The 16,313-nt window shown below is 34.6% G+C and overlaps 2 protein-coding genes across 6 annotated transcripts; both read left to right on the top strand.

The window, feature by feature from the left end:
* The first annotated feature begins 3,366 nt into the window (after window positions 1-3,366).
* On the top strand, window positions 3,367-8,004 carry LOC100243328 (uncharacterized). 4 transcript variants are annotated; one of them, XM_010654640.3, is made up of 8 exons: window positions 3,367-3,437; window positions 3,571-3,666; window positions 4,111-4,250; window positions 4,702-4,751; window positions 4,854-5,413; window positions 6,109-6,189; window positions 6,551-6,613; window positions 6,683-7,004. In XM_010654640.3, the coding sequence occupies exons 2-8, from the start codon at window positions 3,613-3,615 to the stop codon at window positions 6,902-6,904; spliced, it is 1,170 nt and encodes a 389-aa protein (XP_010652942.1). In that variant the 5' UTR covers window positions 3,367-3,437; window positions 3,571-3,612; the 3' UTR covers window positions 6,905-7,004. The 4 variants fall into 4 exon arrangements, with proteins under 4 accessions (XP_010652942.1, XP_010652931.1, XP_010652937.1 ...); XM_010654635.3 differs by having other exon boundaries at window positions 3,369-3,437; window positions 3,550-3,666; XM_010654629.3 differs by having other exon boundaries at window positions 3,367-3,666.
* Window positions 8,005-8,524: 520 nt separating this feature from the next.
* LOC100854597 (zinc finger protein 5) lies at window positions 8,525-14,316 on the top strand. Of its 2 annotated transcripts, XM_003631244.4 has the most exons (3): window positions 8,537-8,776; window positions 11,619-11,768; window positions 13,283-14,316. In XM_003631244.4, exon 3 carries the CDS (start codon window positions 13,283-13,285, stop codon window positions 14,135-14,137), a length of 855 nt encoding a protein of 284 aa, XP_003631292.2. In that variant the 5' UTR covers window positions 8,537-8,776; window positions 11,619-11,768; the 3' UTR covers window positions 14,138-14,316. The 2 variants fall into 2 exon arrangements, with proteins under 2 accessions (XP_010652954.1, XP_003631292.2); XM_010654652.3 differs by having other exon boundaries at window positions 8,525-8,776; window positions 11,619-14,316.
* Window positions 14,317-16,313: the final 1,997 nt, after the last annotated feature.

Raw genomic sequence — 16,313 nt, 5'->3', positions numbered from 1 at the left:
TTCTTCCACATTTCGTGGTTCTAGATCTTCATCATTTCTTATGATATCGAAGGTCACTTGGAAAGCGAAAATATTGTTAACAATAATATTATTTCGATCCCATTTTTCTCCTGTATGTACATAACTTATTGAGATCTCACAATTTTCAAGTACTTGTGCCTCTTCAAGGGCTTCTCGTTCAATATGTGCCTCTTTAGGGGCTTTTTGCATTATTTTTGCCTCTACTAAGGATATAGATTTATCAATTTTAAATTGATCAATCATTTTGATGGCCTCTTTTAGAGTGCCAAGTTTTTCTTGGGTTCTCTTCTTTCGAGGAGTTACATCCTTTGAGCTGACAGGTATACCATGCTTTAGGTGTATCTTAGATTCATTTGTTAACTGTCCTACATTGACATCAATCCGTGTTGGAGTATTTGCAGTCGGGATATATGACTTTGTCTTTTTCTTTGTATCAATGAATGCATCTAGTAATTGATTTGCAAGATTTTGCAAATGAATGATCCTTTGAACTTCTAATTCACATTGATTTGTACGAGGATCAAGATGGGTAATAGTAGATGTCTTCCAACTAATTTCTCGTCGTTCTTCAAGAATCAACTTTTCTCCCCCTAATGATGGAAAAACACTCTCACTAAAATGATAATCCGCAAAGCGGACTGTAAAAACATTGTCTGTCAAAGGTTTAAGATATCTTATGATAGATGGAGAATCAAAACCTACATAAATCTCAAGTCTTCGTTGGGGACCCATTTTAGTGCATTGTGTAGGTGCAATTGGTACATATACTGCACAACCAAATATTCGTAAGTGAAATACATTTGGCTGTTTTCCAAGCACAAGTTGTGAAATGGAGTATTCATGGTAAGTTGTAGGTTGCATACAGACTAAAGCTGCAGCATGCATAATAGCATGTCTCCAGACGGAAGTAAATAATTTGGTTTTCATTAGTAATGGTCGAGCTATTAATTGGAGATGTTTGATGAAGGATTTTGCTAAACCATTTTGGGTATGAGTATGAGCAATAGGATGCTCAATATTTATCCCTACTGACATGCAATAGTCAATCAATGTATGAGAAGTTGCCAGCATTATCAAGACGTATTGTCTTAACTAGATAACCTAGAAATTGTGCTTATAATCTGATTATTTGTGTAAGAAGTTTAGTAAAGGCAACGTTATGTGTAAAAAGGAGACAAACATGTGGCCACCTAATAGAAGCATCTATTAAGATCATAAAATAATGGAATGGTCCACATGGTGGATGGATAGATTCACATATGTCCCTATGTATTCTTTCTAAAAAGAATGGTGACTTAGATATGACTTTAGTAAAAGATGGTCTGACTATCAATTTGCCTTGTGAGCAAATAACACAAGAGTATTCACTGGGAAAAAGAATCTTCTGGTTCTTTAGTTGATGCCCATGTGAGTGTTCGATTATTCGAAGCATCATTGAAGACCCTGGGTGACCTAGTCTGTCATGTCGAAGGACAAAAACTTTTGGGTCATTGAAATTCCGGTTCACAACAACATATGATTCAATAGGCTTTATAGTTGGATGACACAACCTAGAAGAGAAAGCTGAGAGTTTTTCCATTATAAGCTTCTAGTCAAATATAATGGAAGTAATGTAAAGATATTCTACATTATCTTCATTCATAGTTTCAATATGATACCAATTTCTACGGATATCTTTAAAATTGAGCAAATTTCTTCTTAATTTTCTAGAATATAAAGCGTCATTTATATGGAATCTAGTTCCATTTGGTAGCGTTATGTTTGCTCTTCTAGAGCCTTCAACTAAGTTTGTAGTACCATATATGGTACTTGCATTAGCTTTTATTAATGTCAATTCGAGAAAATTTCTTTTATCTAGAAGAATTGTTTGCATAATTACACAGTCCGTGAGACATACATTATCTTCATTCATTTTGAGACCAAATAACACATGGATTTTAGATATAACTAAAAAAAAAAAAAACAAGACATAATGTAAATAACAAAAGAAAATAAGATGTAAATACAAGACATAATACTATATTATTTTATATATAAAGTATCATTAATCAATGTTAATATTCTCATCATTTATTAAATGGTCTGTTTTTTCACTAGGACCTCCAAAGAAATCAATGTCGTAGTAGGTTAGGTCCAATCCATCACCATCGGTAAAGTTCATCTCGATTTATTTTCCTTTTGCTTTTATTGGTGCTTAGTAAAGGTCGACCAAATGTTTGGGCGTACGACAGGCACGTAACCAATGCCCCTTCATACCACATCTATAATAATTATTCTCATGGTTCTTAGGAGGTTTATCTTGTAAATACTTTTCATTTTCTTGTTTTGCCTCAGTATTGTTTCACTTCTAGTGGTGCAATGAGGCTTTCCTTTTTTGAAAATTTGATGAATTATTACCATAAGAACCATGGTATTAGGGATTTCTTCCACAACCACGACACGTCCTCATCTATGAGTTTGGGACAATATTGCATTCACTTTCGAGAATGATTCAAATCTAGTTGGACGAGACTGGTGATTTGTCATCAATTTTTTTTTTTTTTTTAAACCTTCATAGAGATAATGACGAAGGAAAATTAGTGTTTTTGTACGATCCTGTAGGGATGCTTGATTTCCTTCTTTGATTATAGCTCCAAGATTCATTACATCAAGATGTATTTTAGCATCAGTGATCCAAGATAAAACAATATTATCAGAATCGGTTATAATAAATTGATAGCATTGGTATAACTTTTATTATAAACAAAATCAAATAATTTGTTTATAATTTTTAACAATATGTAACAAAACAAATCAACAATAATATAAATATATAAAATTTTATTCTATATAAATAACTTTAAGTTTAAGATACGAGAATCACCTTCAAAGCAATTCATACTAATAACGTGTTGTAAAACAAGGATAAATGCAGCACAAATATAGTAGAGATAAATTATATATAACTTTGATAATAATATATAATAGGGAAAAAGAAGTCACAAAAGAGAATTGAGAAAGTTGAGAGAATGAAAAACAAAAAGAATGAGAAAAAGTAAGAATTTTCTTTCTTGTTTAGAGATGCATATTATAGCGAATGGAAAACTTTTTTATAAGCTTTCCAAATAGCTTCCATTAATATTTTCATTAATGAATATTAATGGAACTCATAAATAACATTAATGATTTCCATTAATAAGTATTAATAAAAATCATAAATAATATTTAATTAATATTTATTATAATTAATGTGGTGGCATTTTAATAACATTAATGAATTTAATTTGTATTTTTTATGTAACCGTTATTATTATTATTTTTTAACTAAAAAATTAAAAATAAAATGTAGTGTGAGCAATCCATTAGATGAATAGTAGTATCATACGGCCTTGCAAAGTTCCAATTCCAATAGACTGTGAAGACTGAAGAGTGTCCCGGTAATTAGATGCCCCCGATTGATTGAAATTTCCTTGTTTGTTTAACTTTAATGTAGTTGGGGGTTTTCCTAATTAGGTTTTGTTTTTACAATTCCAAAACGCTACGTCTCAGATCATGTTTCTATCTACTCAGAGCTGATCCTAGGGTTTCTTCTGGAACTCCATCCAACTTCATATGGCAGAAGCCTCGAGGTCTCAAGTCACCATCACCCTTGGCTCTACTGGTCAGGTATTTCTTCTCTTAATCTTCTTTGTTTATTTTGATAATTTTTAAAATTTTTATTATTATTTTTATTTGTTTTTTGTTTTTTGTTTTCGGTTTCTTCAAATTGGTTATGAGGTTTTCTTCTGAGTTTATCACTGCCTGTCTGCTTGAATCCATGAACATTTGAATGCTTGTGCTCCATTGAGGAAAAATAGCAAAAAAAAGGGAATATTTTGAGTGTTTTTAATTTTTGATTTTTGGGGAAACTAAAGTGTTATTTCAGGTGAGGTTAATGCGACCGTTTAGCTTAACCAAGTCGGGTTTTTTCGTCTTGGGAAATCAAAGCGTCATGAAACATAATATTTAGATTTTCTCTTGTTTTCATTCTCTCAGTAGCCAAACGGTCCCAATGAATTACTGGAGTAAATACTCTATTTAGAAGTGCATCCACTTTGGACCCATTTGCAGGTGGTAAAGAGGGCAGGACCTATGATGGATGGTGCATTTTTGGAATCTCCCCCGGCCACTGGAAGTAAGAGGTCTGTGAAGGATCGATTAGGGAGTAATGTGGATTCTTTGATGCATGAAAACCCACTCAACAATAAACGGTGTGTTTCTCGTTCCATCTGATTTTTTTTTTTTTTTTTCTAATGTTTATCTTGAACTAGGTTTTAAATTTGTGTTGTTTGGTCTGACTTTTTTCTTTCTCTGTTATTTACTTTCTACGGACACTATAGCAGCATTCAGATATCCCAACATGTGTGTTCCATTACAGGCATCAGTATCACATCATTAAACAGTCAACTGGTTACCTAATCCAGGATGGACTAAGCTTGTGACCATGCTAAATAACAACAAACTTGTTAAAATCTAGAGTCATCTTACACCTGTCTTTACTAATTGGGTTGCAGCAATAGACCCTTCCGGACAAACAAATATTTCACTGGTTTTTTGTTTAGATTCTTCATTTATTTATTTGTCTATTCATTTTTTTTAAATATGGAATGGGAACTTTTGTTCTATAGTTAATGTTTCTGGTTGTATATAATCTCTTGGCAGACAACGAGGAGATCGTAACAAATTACATTTGAGTTCTAATGGTGTTAATGGTAATGACTTTCTTGATATAAATATTCCAAGCCATTGAAATATCACTGTGATTCTGTATTTTTCCAATTTTTCTTTTTATTAACCTTGGTTCCTTTGGATAGCTAAAGGGAAGCGCATTGGTAAAGATGATCTCCGGTTCAAAATCATGGAAAAAAGCATGTCTTTCCGAGCTCAAACCAATGATCTGCTGAATGGCATGGACCTTCGTGAAAAGCTGTCAAGGACAGTTAAGCATGCAGAAACTAGTGTTGATATGCAGAAGCCCAGACCTGAGACAAAGGAGACTAACCCATGGGGTCAACTTCCTTCCAGAAGAAGTGCAGAAGATTCACCACAGATCAATTTGCCCAGAAATTCTTATTCTGCTTGGTCTTTGGATCAATTAAAGCAAAGATACCCAGATGGAATTTTTGGTTCTACTGGGAGTCTCTCCCCACAGATGAATGTTCCAAAACTACAGAAAAGGCCAATAATCCAGAAATATGACGATGTTAGATCAGCTCCATTTATAATCAATAATATTCTTGATCCTCCAAGACGTATGGGCACTACACCTTTTATGACAAAATCTACACTACCGACTGGCCATGCAAAACCTGTAGCACCAATGCAAGCCCACCTCCAACCATCAAGCAACATTGTACAGAAAAATTCATACTTAGTACAAGCCACTTACCTTTGGACTTCAATATTTTTCTCTTTGTACTTACCCTGCAACATTGTATTGCCTGGGAGCTAATTTTAATGTTCACCTTCCACATATTTTAATTAGTTCATTTTGTTGCTTATCTTATTTCCTAATATACTAAATCTTTTTTTTTTTTTTTTTTCTGTTATCATATTCATCTTTTAAAGGTTCAGAAAAAGATATCTTATATTGCATATAAATAGCTTCATCATATGTACTTATGATATTTGAAGTTCTTTATTTCTGATAGACAGATCCTTAAAATTTATTGTATACAAAAAGGGAATGTGGTTACAAAGTGAGAATGCAATTATGAAGTTTTGGTTAGAGTCTTTGTATCTAACAAGTTTTTCTTGCTCCAATTAATTTCGAGGCTGAAATTTATGATGCTCTGCAAGAAAATCATATATGTAAATCAACTTGTTTCACTTTAACTTCATGTCTGCTACAGTTATGGGAAGTTGTATGCTTTCTTGCTTTTGCTCGTAATTGCTTTAATAATTCTGCTAAAAGCATAATTAGTGGAGCTCTGTCCTTTCACAGTTATTTACTGCAGTAGAGTTCAATTTAGCTTTAGGAGTTTATTTTGATGTTTTGTATCTATTCCTAATATTGTTTTTGTACATGCATCTGCTGAGCACCTTTTCTTTTGGTTGTTTATAATGTAGGGTGATGAACAGCCTACTGTTGACAGCTTGTTACATTCTCTGGGTCTGGGAAAATATGCCATTTATTTTAAGGCCGAGGAAGTATGTAACTTCTGTCACATTCTATTAAATGCTCTTTGAGTGAGGGTGGAACCATTGTGACGAATTCTGTACCAATTTTCGTTCAAGCTTGGGTTTTTCTGAGGCAAAAAAATTTATGCAGTTTGATGAAACAGGGTCTTCCTATGAAAAGGAGTGAAAATAAGATGAAACTGTTGGATGCCTTTTTTTTTTTCTTTTTTTTATGACTATTCCTTGTGTTGCTTTCCTTTTCATTTTACTTTTCTTTTTTGCATGTGCAGGCAATGTTCACCAACTGAAAAATAGAATGTTTTCTAAAATATGGAATTCTTTTCCCTGTGTAATTTCAACCAATAGCTAACATGTTTGATCCATTCTGCAGGTGGACATGGCTGCACTGAAGCAGATGGGGGAGCATGACCTTAAAGAGTTGGGAATTCCAATGGTATTTTCAGTTGTTTCTTTTATTCTACTTTTCCTCTCTCTCTCATTTGTCTTGCAAATCTATTTTCAGGCAACATCAATTGCTAATTTCCACTTTACCAGATTCCTCCACTTTCTTGCCTGCCCATTAAAATGCAGTGCCATGTCTTTCTTACCCTTACAAAAGAACAAGTGCCATTTGTTTGGGGGCTTTTGTTGTTGGAAGTGCATTGCTTCATTTGAAGCCTTGAAGCCTGTGATATGGCTATTCATGCTGCATTATGTGATGAAAATGTCCCTGACCACTGTGTAATGAATAACAAGACTTTTCTTTTTCCAAATTTAGTCGGAATAAAGACTGTGTGCCATGTAATTTGGTTATTTTGGAAATTCAGTTCATTATTTTAATCCTAGTTAAGGTGTAGAAGTGGCCTTCAGTACCAGAATTGGTTAAACAATCAGTGAACTTAACCTTTTCCTATCTTGCACAACTTCCAGGAGGATTTCATAGAATCTCTATGAAACAAAAATCCTTTTTCATACCATTTTGCTTCCTAAGGCAAAGAGTTTGAACTGCCAATAAAACTGCAGTTTTCCTATGGCAGTATTTGGAATGGGTCCATGTTACTTTGTTAACCTTAATTTCTTTGATGCATAAATGTTTCTCCAAATTCCTTTTTGCTCTGTAATGCATCAATTCTAAGGGGATGGATTTGTTATAATTGCAAGGGTTGCATTTTTACAGGACCTCCCAACTCCCTGTCATGATTCTTTTGAAAATATGTGTAATATAAGTTTATGCTGTTTCAACTCTAACAAATAACCGTTTTAAGTGTGTCCACACTAACAGTAGTCCTGATTCCTGAGAGTTCCAATGTTATATCGTCGAGCCGTAGGCATACTTTCTATTAATTGATTTATTTCTTCCTAGTGTTTTTTTCAGCTGGTTCTTTAGTTTTTCTTCTTGTTTTGCCCTTTATTTTGTCATCTTTTGCACCACAAATGAAGGTAATGATGCTTGAAAGGGCCCTATAAGTACTTCAGTTAGCCTTTGTCATCCATCTACAATCTCTCTTTCCCTCCCATGATCAGACCTCAAATTATTTCTTTTTTTGCTTCTTATTAAAGTTACTTGAATTGCAGGGGCCTAGGAAGAAGATTCTTCTCGCTGTCTTGTCGTGTTCCAAGCAGCAATTGTGACCCGTGTACTTCACAAGCCCATAAATTTTAGGAGCAGTAGTTCTTATTTTTTGATGGAAAGCACATATTCAAGAATCTTTAGCATTAAATTTATACTCTGTAATCTTATTAAATTGGGGTAGGCAACCTATGAACCAGTTGTCACATTTTTGCAGTCAAGAATAACTTCATTGATTCGTATATTAATACGAGGGTAAGAAATTTTGCAATGTATGATGCTTTTTTTCCACTCAATAATTTTATACTTCTTTCACATTTCACTTGGAAGAGAGAATATCGTGGAAACTGAACAAGTGGAAAAGAGGTTTTATTTATGTTTGTTAAAATGCCTCTTCGTTTACAGTCTCTTGAGGAGTGTAGACACAGAATCCACTCTCCAACTGCTCAAACTACTGTGGGCGTGATCCATGAACATTGTGATGCTCGTTTTTAACTTGGATTTTTGCCAGGATCAGATGATGATGTAGTTCACATCTCAAAGGTGATGTAACGGTTAAAGTTTCATACCTCTTGATCGCCCACATTTTGTAGTCTCATGTTAAGAATAAAGCAGGGCCCAACTAGAAAAGTGGATTCCAATCTAACCATAAGATTTGCATAATCATTTTTTTCCTTTTCTATTATCACTTTTAACGCTTTACTCTTACATCATTCACTTTTTACCAATGACCATCCAGGATCGTGAGCTAGGAAAGAATATTTGAATGTTAAACACTATTTTGAAAGTATTTTTTTTTTATTTTTGTTGCTTCTTAAACGTTCATTTGAGCGTTCCAGAAACCGGATTGGGGAATCCAATTTTCAGATTTCATTTTTTTCAACACAGCATAAAGATCCAAAAATTGTTCTTCCTTTTGTTTGATTTTCTCAGAAACCAAACGGAGGGTAGAGATCTCAAAGCAAGATTGGAGAAGGGAGAAGCATACGATTTTCGCTGAATTTTTATGCAGGATGCGTTAATTCGTTGACATCCGTAAATCTTTTCGTGAGTTCTGCTTTCGGTCTCCAATCCTTGAAATTCTAAGATTCTTATGCCAAAAATTTGTGAATCTGGTGTTGCTTTCGTCAGATTATGATTATTCATTTAGATTGCTTTAATTAGTGATGTGGATGTAATTGAGTAGTATGAAAATTTCAAATCTGTGATCTTGCTTTAAAGATAGGAAAGTGTTTTCGGTGAAAGTTTCATCCATTTGTACTAGCATAGAAAGCATTAATGGGACCCTTAGCTTTATTTGGATGGTTACCAGACTGACTTTGCTTCTGTTTTCCAAGACAACTCTAATGACTTCTGGATAGTCACAAAAGGCGCTTTGTGCTTGTGTTGATAAAACCAGATGCTACTTGTGATATCATCCACTAAGGCATTACAGGAGTGGAAGTAGGAAAGTGTGAGAGTGGGTAATGGACCCCGCAAATCACAACTCATTTTATCATAAATTTCACATGCTCTACTAGTTTCAGGGATTAGAGTTCATGACTCTTATCCGATTTATACTCTGAACAAGTACTATTTCTCAATAAATGCATTTTCAGGGAGAAATTTTTCGCACTAAGAAAAGAAATTTCTTTACGTCAAGGATGTCAAATTTTCTTTCTTTAGTTCTTCCTCTCTTTTTTGTCACTGTTTAATGCCCGAGGAAAATGGGGAAATGGCCTCTCTTTGGCATCTCTCTTCCAGAGCATCTAGTTTTTGGCCTTTGGTACCACCCTTGGCCAGTAACTCCCGGATCCGAAGTCCTTATCTAGAAACAAGTATATCAATTTGTGCAGATAATCTTTGTTATCTGTGTAGGAGATTCCTAATCTGGCATAGTTTTGACACTAGAAAATTTAACCAACTGGATAGGTGGATGATTTTACATCAGGTGTGAAAAATAGATAGAAAAATGAATTTCCGAACAACTTTGGGAGTCTATCTGTATTGAATATTTGGGAGGTGGCAGCCATTCAGGGAATTCATTTGGATCTCAGTCATGTGTCAATTGGTATTGCTGCCAAAGCCTCATGGATTTCTTCTGGTTGTGGGCATTATTGAAGGGATTCTAGTAGGACGTAGCCATATGGTTGCCATAGTGGACCTCTTCTCTTCACTGCTTGGGCTCGTTCCCGCCTGCTTTTATACACTGTTGCCCCTCTACTGTGTCATTCACTTGTCCAATGAGCAGTGTCAAGCTCTGTCCTCACCAGATTGTGAAAGCTGTGATCCTAGAGATGCCAAATTCCTGATGGTCAGCCTTGAATTACTCGTTTCTGAGAGTACTCCCTCTGCCTTACCATTGCATTGTGGGGAATTGATTCTCATTTGAGTCAGCATTTTCACAACAATTTGATTTCAATTTTTCTTGAATTTCAACAGTGTAGCTCTAAAAGCATTGTAGAAGGATGAGGTTTTTTGTACTTTAAAATTCATGATATTTTCTCATGGACCCTTTCCATTCTCATTAGACAATGAAAAGTCATGGACTTTTGAATTGCTGCCCCGCTAGCTCATCCAAGATGAATTGTGCTTTGTACGAGCAGATATTCATCCAAAAAGGCAATGCTTTTAGGGAAAAGGAGAAGAATAGAATATATATTTATGCAGCTGGAAATCATGTTGATAAGTTTTCTAATTGTAGCCACATTGGGTATCCCTTACACAAGTTGCCCCAAAAGCACTTGCTTTATATCCATGATTGCTCCTTAATAATGTAGACAAAGTGCAAAACCAATTACAGAGTAAAGAAGCATGAGTATAATGGTTTGAGACTGGGCTACCACTTGCCTCATATGTGAAAGACATGCGTGAGCATGCTGCTACTTGAAGAACAAGGGAACGATAGAGGGACACAATAAATAAAAAAATAAACAGCAGCCTAAGGCATGCTTCTTTTCATGGCCTCAAGTTTTGCGTTGAAGTAGATAATAAATAGAATTGCAATATTGTAATCTTCAAATGTCATCGATCTTTTAAGTGCTTCTGAGATATGTTATGGTGTTGTTTCACACCAAAAAATTCCCAATGGAGTTGGCAAACTAAGTTTGGAATCAACAAAGCAACTTGTTTGTTGTCATAATGCCATATTCTAGTTTTCTTATTAAATTCTGATGGTAACAGCATATATCCACGCTTCACCTTGACAATTTGATTATATCCTTGAGCTCATGTGAGTCATGGCTCTTTCAGTTGCAAATCACAAAAATATTTAGGGGCCGTTTAGTCTTACCTATTGCATAAAGTGGTGATTTTCAAAACATACTTCTGTTGTTGAGATTTGCAAAGATTGGAAAGAGAAAAGGAAGAGTAAATATGGGAAAACAAACCTTTCTGATTTTGGCTTTTATTTCCCGACAGTGGGTTAGCTTGAATTTTGGTTAGGTCAATCTTGTACTGCTGTATCTTTCCCATGTTGGTTGGCTTGGCATGTGCTTATATTTTTTTTAAAATAATCATTATGATTTTGGAATGGAAATACCAGGGTATAGTCTCATTTTTTTCTTTGAAAATCAGCCCTATCAAACTGTAGGACAAAGTTTCTTGTTTTCTTATCGTTATGCCATTTGTGTTCTGAATAATGTCCCCACTTTTTAAAAGTTCCCATTTCCTAGATGAAATTTCCAGTGCCTTGCCATGTGTGGGTGTTAGTTTCACCATTTGTTGGCTGCTCTGACATAACTGGAAAACATTCAGGACCAACTCTCTCCCCACCTCCCTAAAACAATAACCTATTATTGAACTGCATGAAATGTGAAATAAGCTTTGTGAGCAGAAGAACAAGTGGATAGTCATATTCTTATATCTATTTATATCAGTTGTATTTAATGCAATATTCTGTGCACTTCAGGTACGTAGTTATTGCAAATTTTATGGATGAAGGCCTCAGGTGTAATTAGCAGCTGAAGCAGGCATCAAATGATGCTGAACAAGACTTGAAATGCATCTGACCTATCTTCCGTTGTCCACAAGAAGCTCTGCCACAGATGCATCATAAAAGGTAGCTAACCTATAAATACTTCCCATAACACAACCTAGGATGCCCTCTCCAAATTTTCTGTTGTTGACAGTAACTTAGAATAAGAAATTTAATTATTGTTGCCAATATTGTAGTCCTGGTCAATTTTGGCACTCTTTGTAGTTTTATAATATTTTATCTTTCTGGATTTGTTCAGAAGAGAGGTAAAATAGAGTGGATGAGGATAGAGAATTGTGGTGGCTGATGGTAGGGGCCACATTATGATCTTCCATCTACCAGGGATCACTGAGTGAAACGAAATGAGATGAAATCAATCAATCAACCGACCCACCCACCCAGCGGCCACCATAATCTAATCCTACTCGAAATGGGTTCATTTTATTCCACATGCTAAGATTGTGAAATGGTTGATGACAGCATGCCTACTTGGAATTCTTCTCCTAAAGCAAGAAAGCTATTTGAATATATTGAAAAGAAAAGAAAAGGAGTGGGAGTTGATGAGAATGAGAGATCTATTGGTGGAAGCAGTCCACCAATGGAAGATCTAGTTTGAGACAATGGAATAACAACACAATCTAATAGTTTCTTACATGTCTCCAAAGGTAGCAAAGGTGGGGTCCAACTGGAACAACTGTCCAACACAAATGCTTTGCTTATTTAGTGAATAATATTAGCTGATGACTTGATTCACCTCTAAACATATGCTTTTGGGAATAAAATATAGGGTTTGCCTGCTCTAAGAAGATATGCCCAGATCTGGTCGAAGACCCTTCAATTAGTATATATGCTTACATCATTACCCACTTCTTATATTCCTTTGTTTAACAACTACTCTCCCTTCCTATCCCAAAACATGGTCAAGATAGACGTATTTATGCCCTTTTTTTATTTGCTGTGGGTGGAGGGATAATTACAAAGAAGCTTCATGGTGCTGAATAATCACAATCCTACAGTTTTCAACATTTTATAAACATTACTTTGAGCCCTGTAGTGGATGGGACTGGGCACCCGCAGTTTGATCTTTATATGCTTCCTTTCTTTTTTTTGTTTAATATTATATGATAAGCTCTGGTAGAAGACAAACATGAATCCACTGGCTCATTAGATGGTCAAGATAAATAATCTTTAATATGCATTTAAGTACAGTGGGAGATTTGTTGTAGAGTTGGAGCGCCTTCCTTCCAGTTGATTACATCCCACCTTTCATTGACTTTTGTTATTTCAGATATTATAGTAGCATTTCTCTCCTCTTTAAGCACGGAATATTTGTTTAAAATGCCCAAGTGGTACCATAATTGCATGTTTGTTGAATTATTAAAGTGCTTATGGACCATGGATTCGCTGCTAATTAAACACACTGAATCCTCTCCGATGGGGAAGTTTGAAGTGTATCTAATGCAATAAGGGAAAAAAATGTATTTTAAGCCAATATTGCATGAAACAGCTTCCCTCATCTGACTTTTCTTCTCCTACTTTTTAATTGACCATTGGGTACGTTTATGCTGTTTATGATTATTAAACTATTCTTCTTTGAGATGCAATGCATGTCGACAACCCATTTAGTTTACTATAAAAGGAAGAGAAGCAAAACAACAAAGCGGTACATCACCACTGCAAAATATACTTGTTTTCTCATTTCAACAAGGATGGAGAAAGATGGTTCTAGCCTCCTTTCTCCCATATCAGATGGAGAACATGGGGATTCTGCCGGAACCAGCGTTGAGAAGAAGCTTAGGTTATTTGGGTTTGAGCTTGATCCATATAAGAAAGGTGAGAGCTGCCTGAAGGAGTCTGTGGAAAGAGATGAAAGTGTAAATTCCTCAAACACAGATTCATCTGGGAGGGAAAAACCCTCTATAGAGAAGAACTCAACAGTAGAGCCAGAGGACAAGAAGTTTGAGTGCCAATATTGTTTCAAGGAATTTGCAAACTCGCAGGCATTGGGGGGTCATCAAAACGCCCACAAGAAGGAGAGAATGAAGAAGAAGAGGTTGCAGCTCCAAGCAAGGAAGGCTAGTATCAACCATTATCTTCAGCCCTTGCAGAACAACCATAGTTTCACTTACCATGGCTCAGCCCTATGGTTCTATGATCCCTCCTGCCAATCTCCCGACGATGAATCTCAGATTAGTTTCACTCCATTTGATCAAGATGCTCATCTCAAGAAGTCCCAGTTTTCCAAGTGGTATGCCCCCCCTGCTAACCTCCCACTTCAACAGGATACCTGTATGTTCACTCTCACACATCCTGATGGATCCGGACAGAACAAGCCTGCCATCATCAAGCCTTCCCCCTTGCCCGTTTCAAAGCAAAACTGTAAATCCTTGGATCTTCAGTTAGGACTCAGCGTGCAACCAAACATCAGGAGCTCCTCCAGAAGTGGGATATAGCTTGCTCCAGTATATGGGTGATTTATATTCTTTTTTTTTTCTTCATCTTCAAAAAAAAAAAATGAACAAAAACTATTTGTATTCATGATAATTGGCCGCTCGCTTCAGAGGCAGCTGGCAATTACAAAAGAAAAACATTAGATCAGTGATAATAGTATTATATTACCATTTATGATTCATTTTTTATCATACAAATGCAAAGACTTGCCGTGGGCATACCATAATCAAGCAGAGCTTCCAGAATGTAGACTTAATTTCTAGAGTTTGGTGTAGTAGGTGGAAGCCAAGTTTTCCATATATTTTGCTTTGAATTGTGTGCTTGAATTATATTTACTTAGAATGAACAACTTGTACTCTGAGTAATAGCCAGGAAAGTTCCCTTCATAATTTTCCTTTCTCAACAAGTCATCCATGAAGGGCCCTGCATTTCTACAGTTTCCGCTGACCTTTTCTTTGTTTGGCTTTCATTAATTTAATAAGAATTATGTAGGAAAGAGTGTTTATTATGCGGTCTCTTTTTTAATATGTTTATATGGAAAAGTAACAAAGTGGTTCATCCATTGATTGAATTCGAATGCTCATAATGGGAACAAAATATTAAAAGTCAAAAATAAATCTCCAACAACAACAATTCCCACTATTCAAGATTTTTCTTTGCTGAAAAGAAAGAAAAAACTTTACGTGTAATGAAATCATGTTCATACTCTTGGGAGTTTAAAGCTTACATGAGTTTCATAACCAAAAATCTAATTCAATCTAAACACAACGCACCAAACCAATCTAGAAACGAGAAATTATGAATCAATTTGGAATTGTTTTTGTTAAGAAAGCATGATATACATATTCAACTTAAATCTTGCAAACTTACTTTTTTAGAAATATTGATGGTTTAACATTGTATCAGAATTTGTTCCACATGAATCTAAATTTCATCTGTCTTTATCTGTTAGAAATGAACTCAAATTTTGTTTATCCCCTTCATAAAAAACATTAAAGAAGTGTTATATTTTTGTTTAACATGATATCAGAGTTTGTTCGATATAAATTTAAATTTCATCTGTCTTTATCTGTTAGAAATTATATATATATATATATATATAATGAATTGATTGTTTAACAAATTTCAGATTTTTTTTTTAAAAAAGTTTATTTTTTGAGAAACCCTAGAAATAAAGTGTTTTTTATAACAACATATTTTAATGATTTTTTAATTTTTATTTATTTTTTTAAGATTACTATCCAAAATAATCACACAAAGCCGAAGACAATTCAAAACGAAGCATCAGATAATATATACAATAAACAAATGGAGCACATTTCAAATTTTTAAATAAACCCTTGTTCTAGAACATATTTCAAAATTTTAAATAAACCCTTGTTCTAGAACACAAGAAAATTAATTCAAGAATTATTATTAATAAAAAAACCTATTTTAAAAATGTTGCAATTATCCATACATGTTATTTGGGAGGATGACTGGTTCTTAGTTATTGTTTATGTCTGTGTCATTTGTCACAGCAATTGAAAAGTACTGTTTATCATATTTTTTGTGAGACGAATCCGAAGAAAGAAATTCTGACAACTCATTGATGAAGCTGACACATCATTTATCCAAGTTTTAAAATTGCACGGGATATTTAATTAATGAATGGGCTTAGATTTGGCATAAGCACCCAGGAAAAAATAATTGTGCATAATTAATTCTACATGCAAACACGTGCTTTTGAAACAATATGTGATTATTCTAATTGTTTCGGTGGTTAGTCATCTAACCTTCCTTACAATTATTTTTCTTTAATATATTGCCTTCAACCATTCAATTTAGCAATTGACCCGGTAAGCTTCCAATGGCCTTTCCCCTCACCCATGACATTTTGACCTTTAAATGACATCCCTCCAATACCCATATGAATGATATCATTTCATTACCATAATAGTGAAGTCATTACATTTGATTTTTTTTTCCATAGATATTTTGTAATTGAGATCATTTTATTTTGGTGAGAGGTCACAAAATGAGTATGAGTTCATAGATGATATTTTTATATTTCTTTAACTTGAACGAGATGAGCACGGAATCTCAACCAATCCACTCGATCAATTTTGTACGGTCAAGTAATTCAAAGGAGCTCATTTGATTCAAAGTTATCAGAATGAATCGTTTGCTTCATTTATT

This window comes from Vitis vinifera, chromosome 1 (assembly GCF_030704535.1).
Source record: "Vitis vinifera cultivar Pinot Noir 40024 chromosome 1, ASM3070453v1".
Classification (NCBI taxonomy): domain Eukaryota; kingdom Viridiplantae; phylum Streptophyta; class Magnoliopsida; order Vitales; family Vitaceae; genus Vitis; species Vitis vinifera.
The sequence above is the reverse complement of the archived record's forward strand: the minus strand, read 5'-3'. Positions and strand labels throughout refer to the sequence as shown.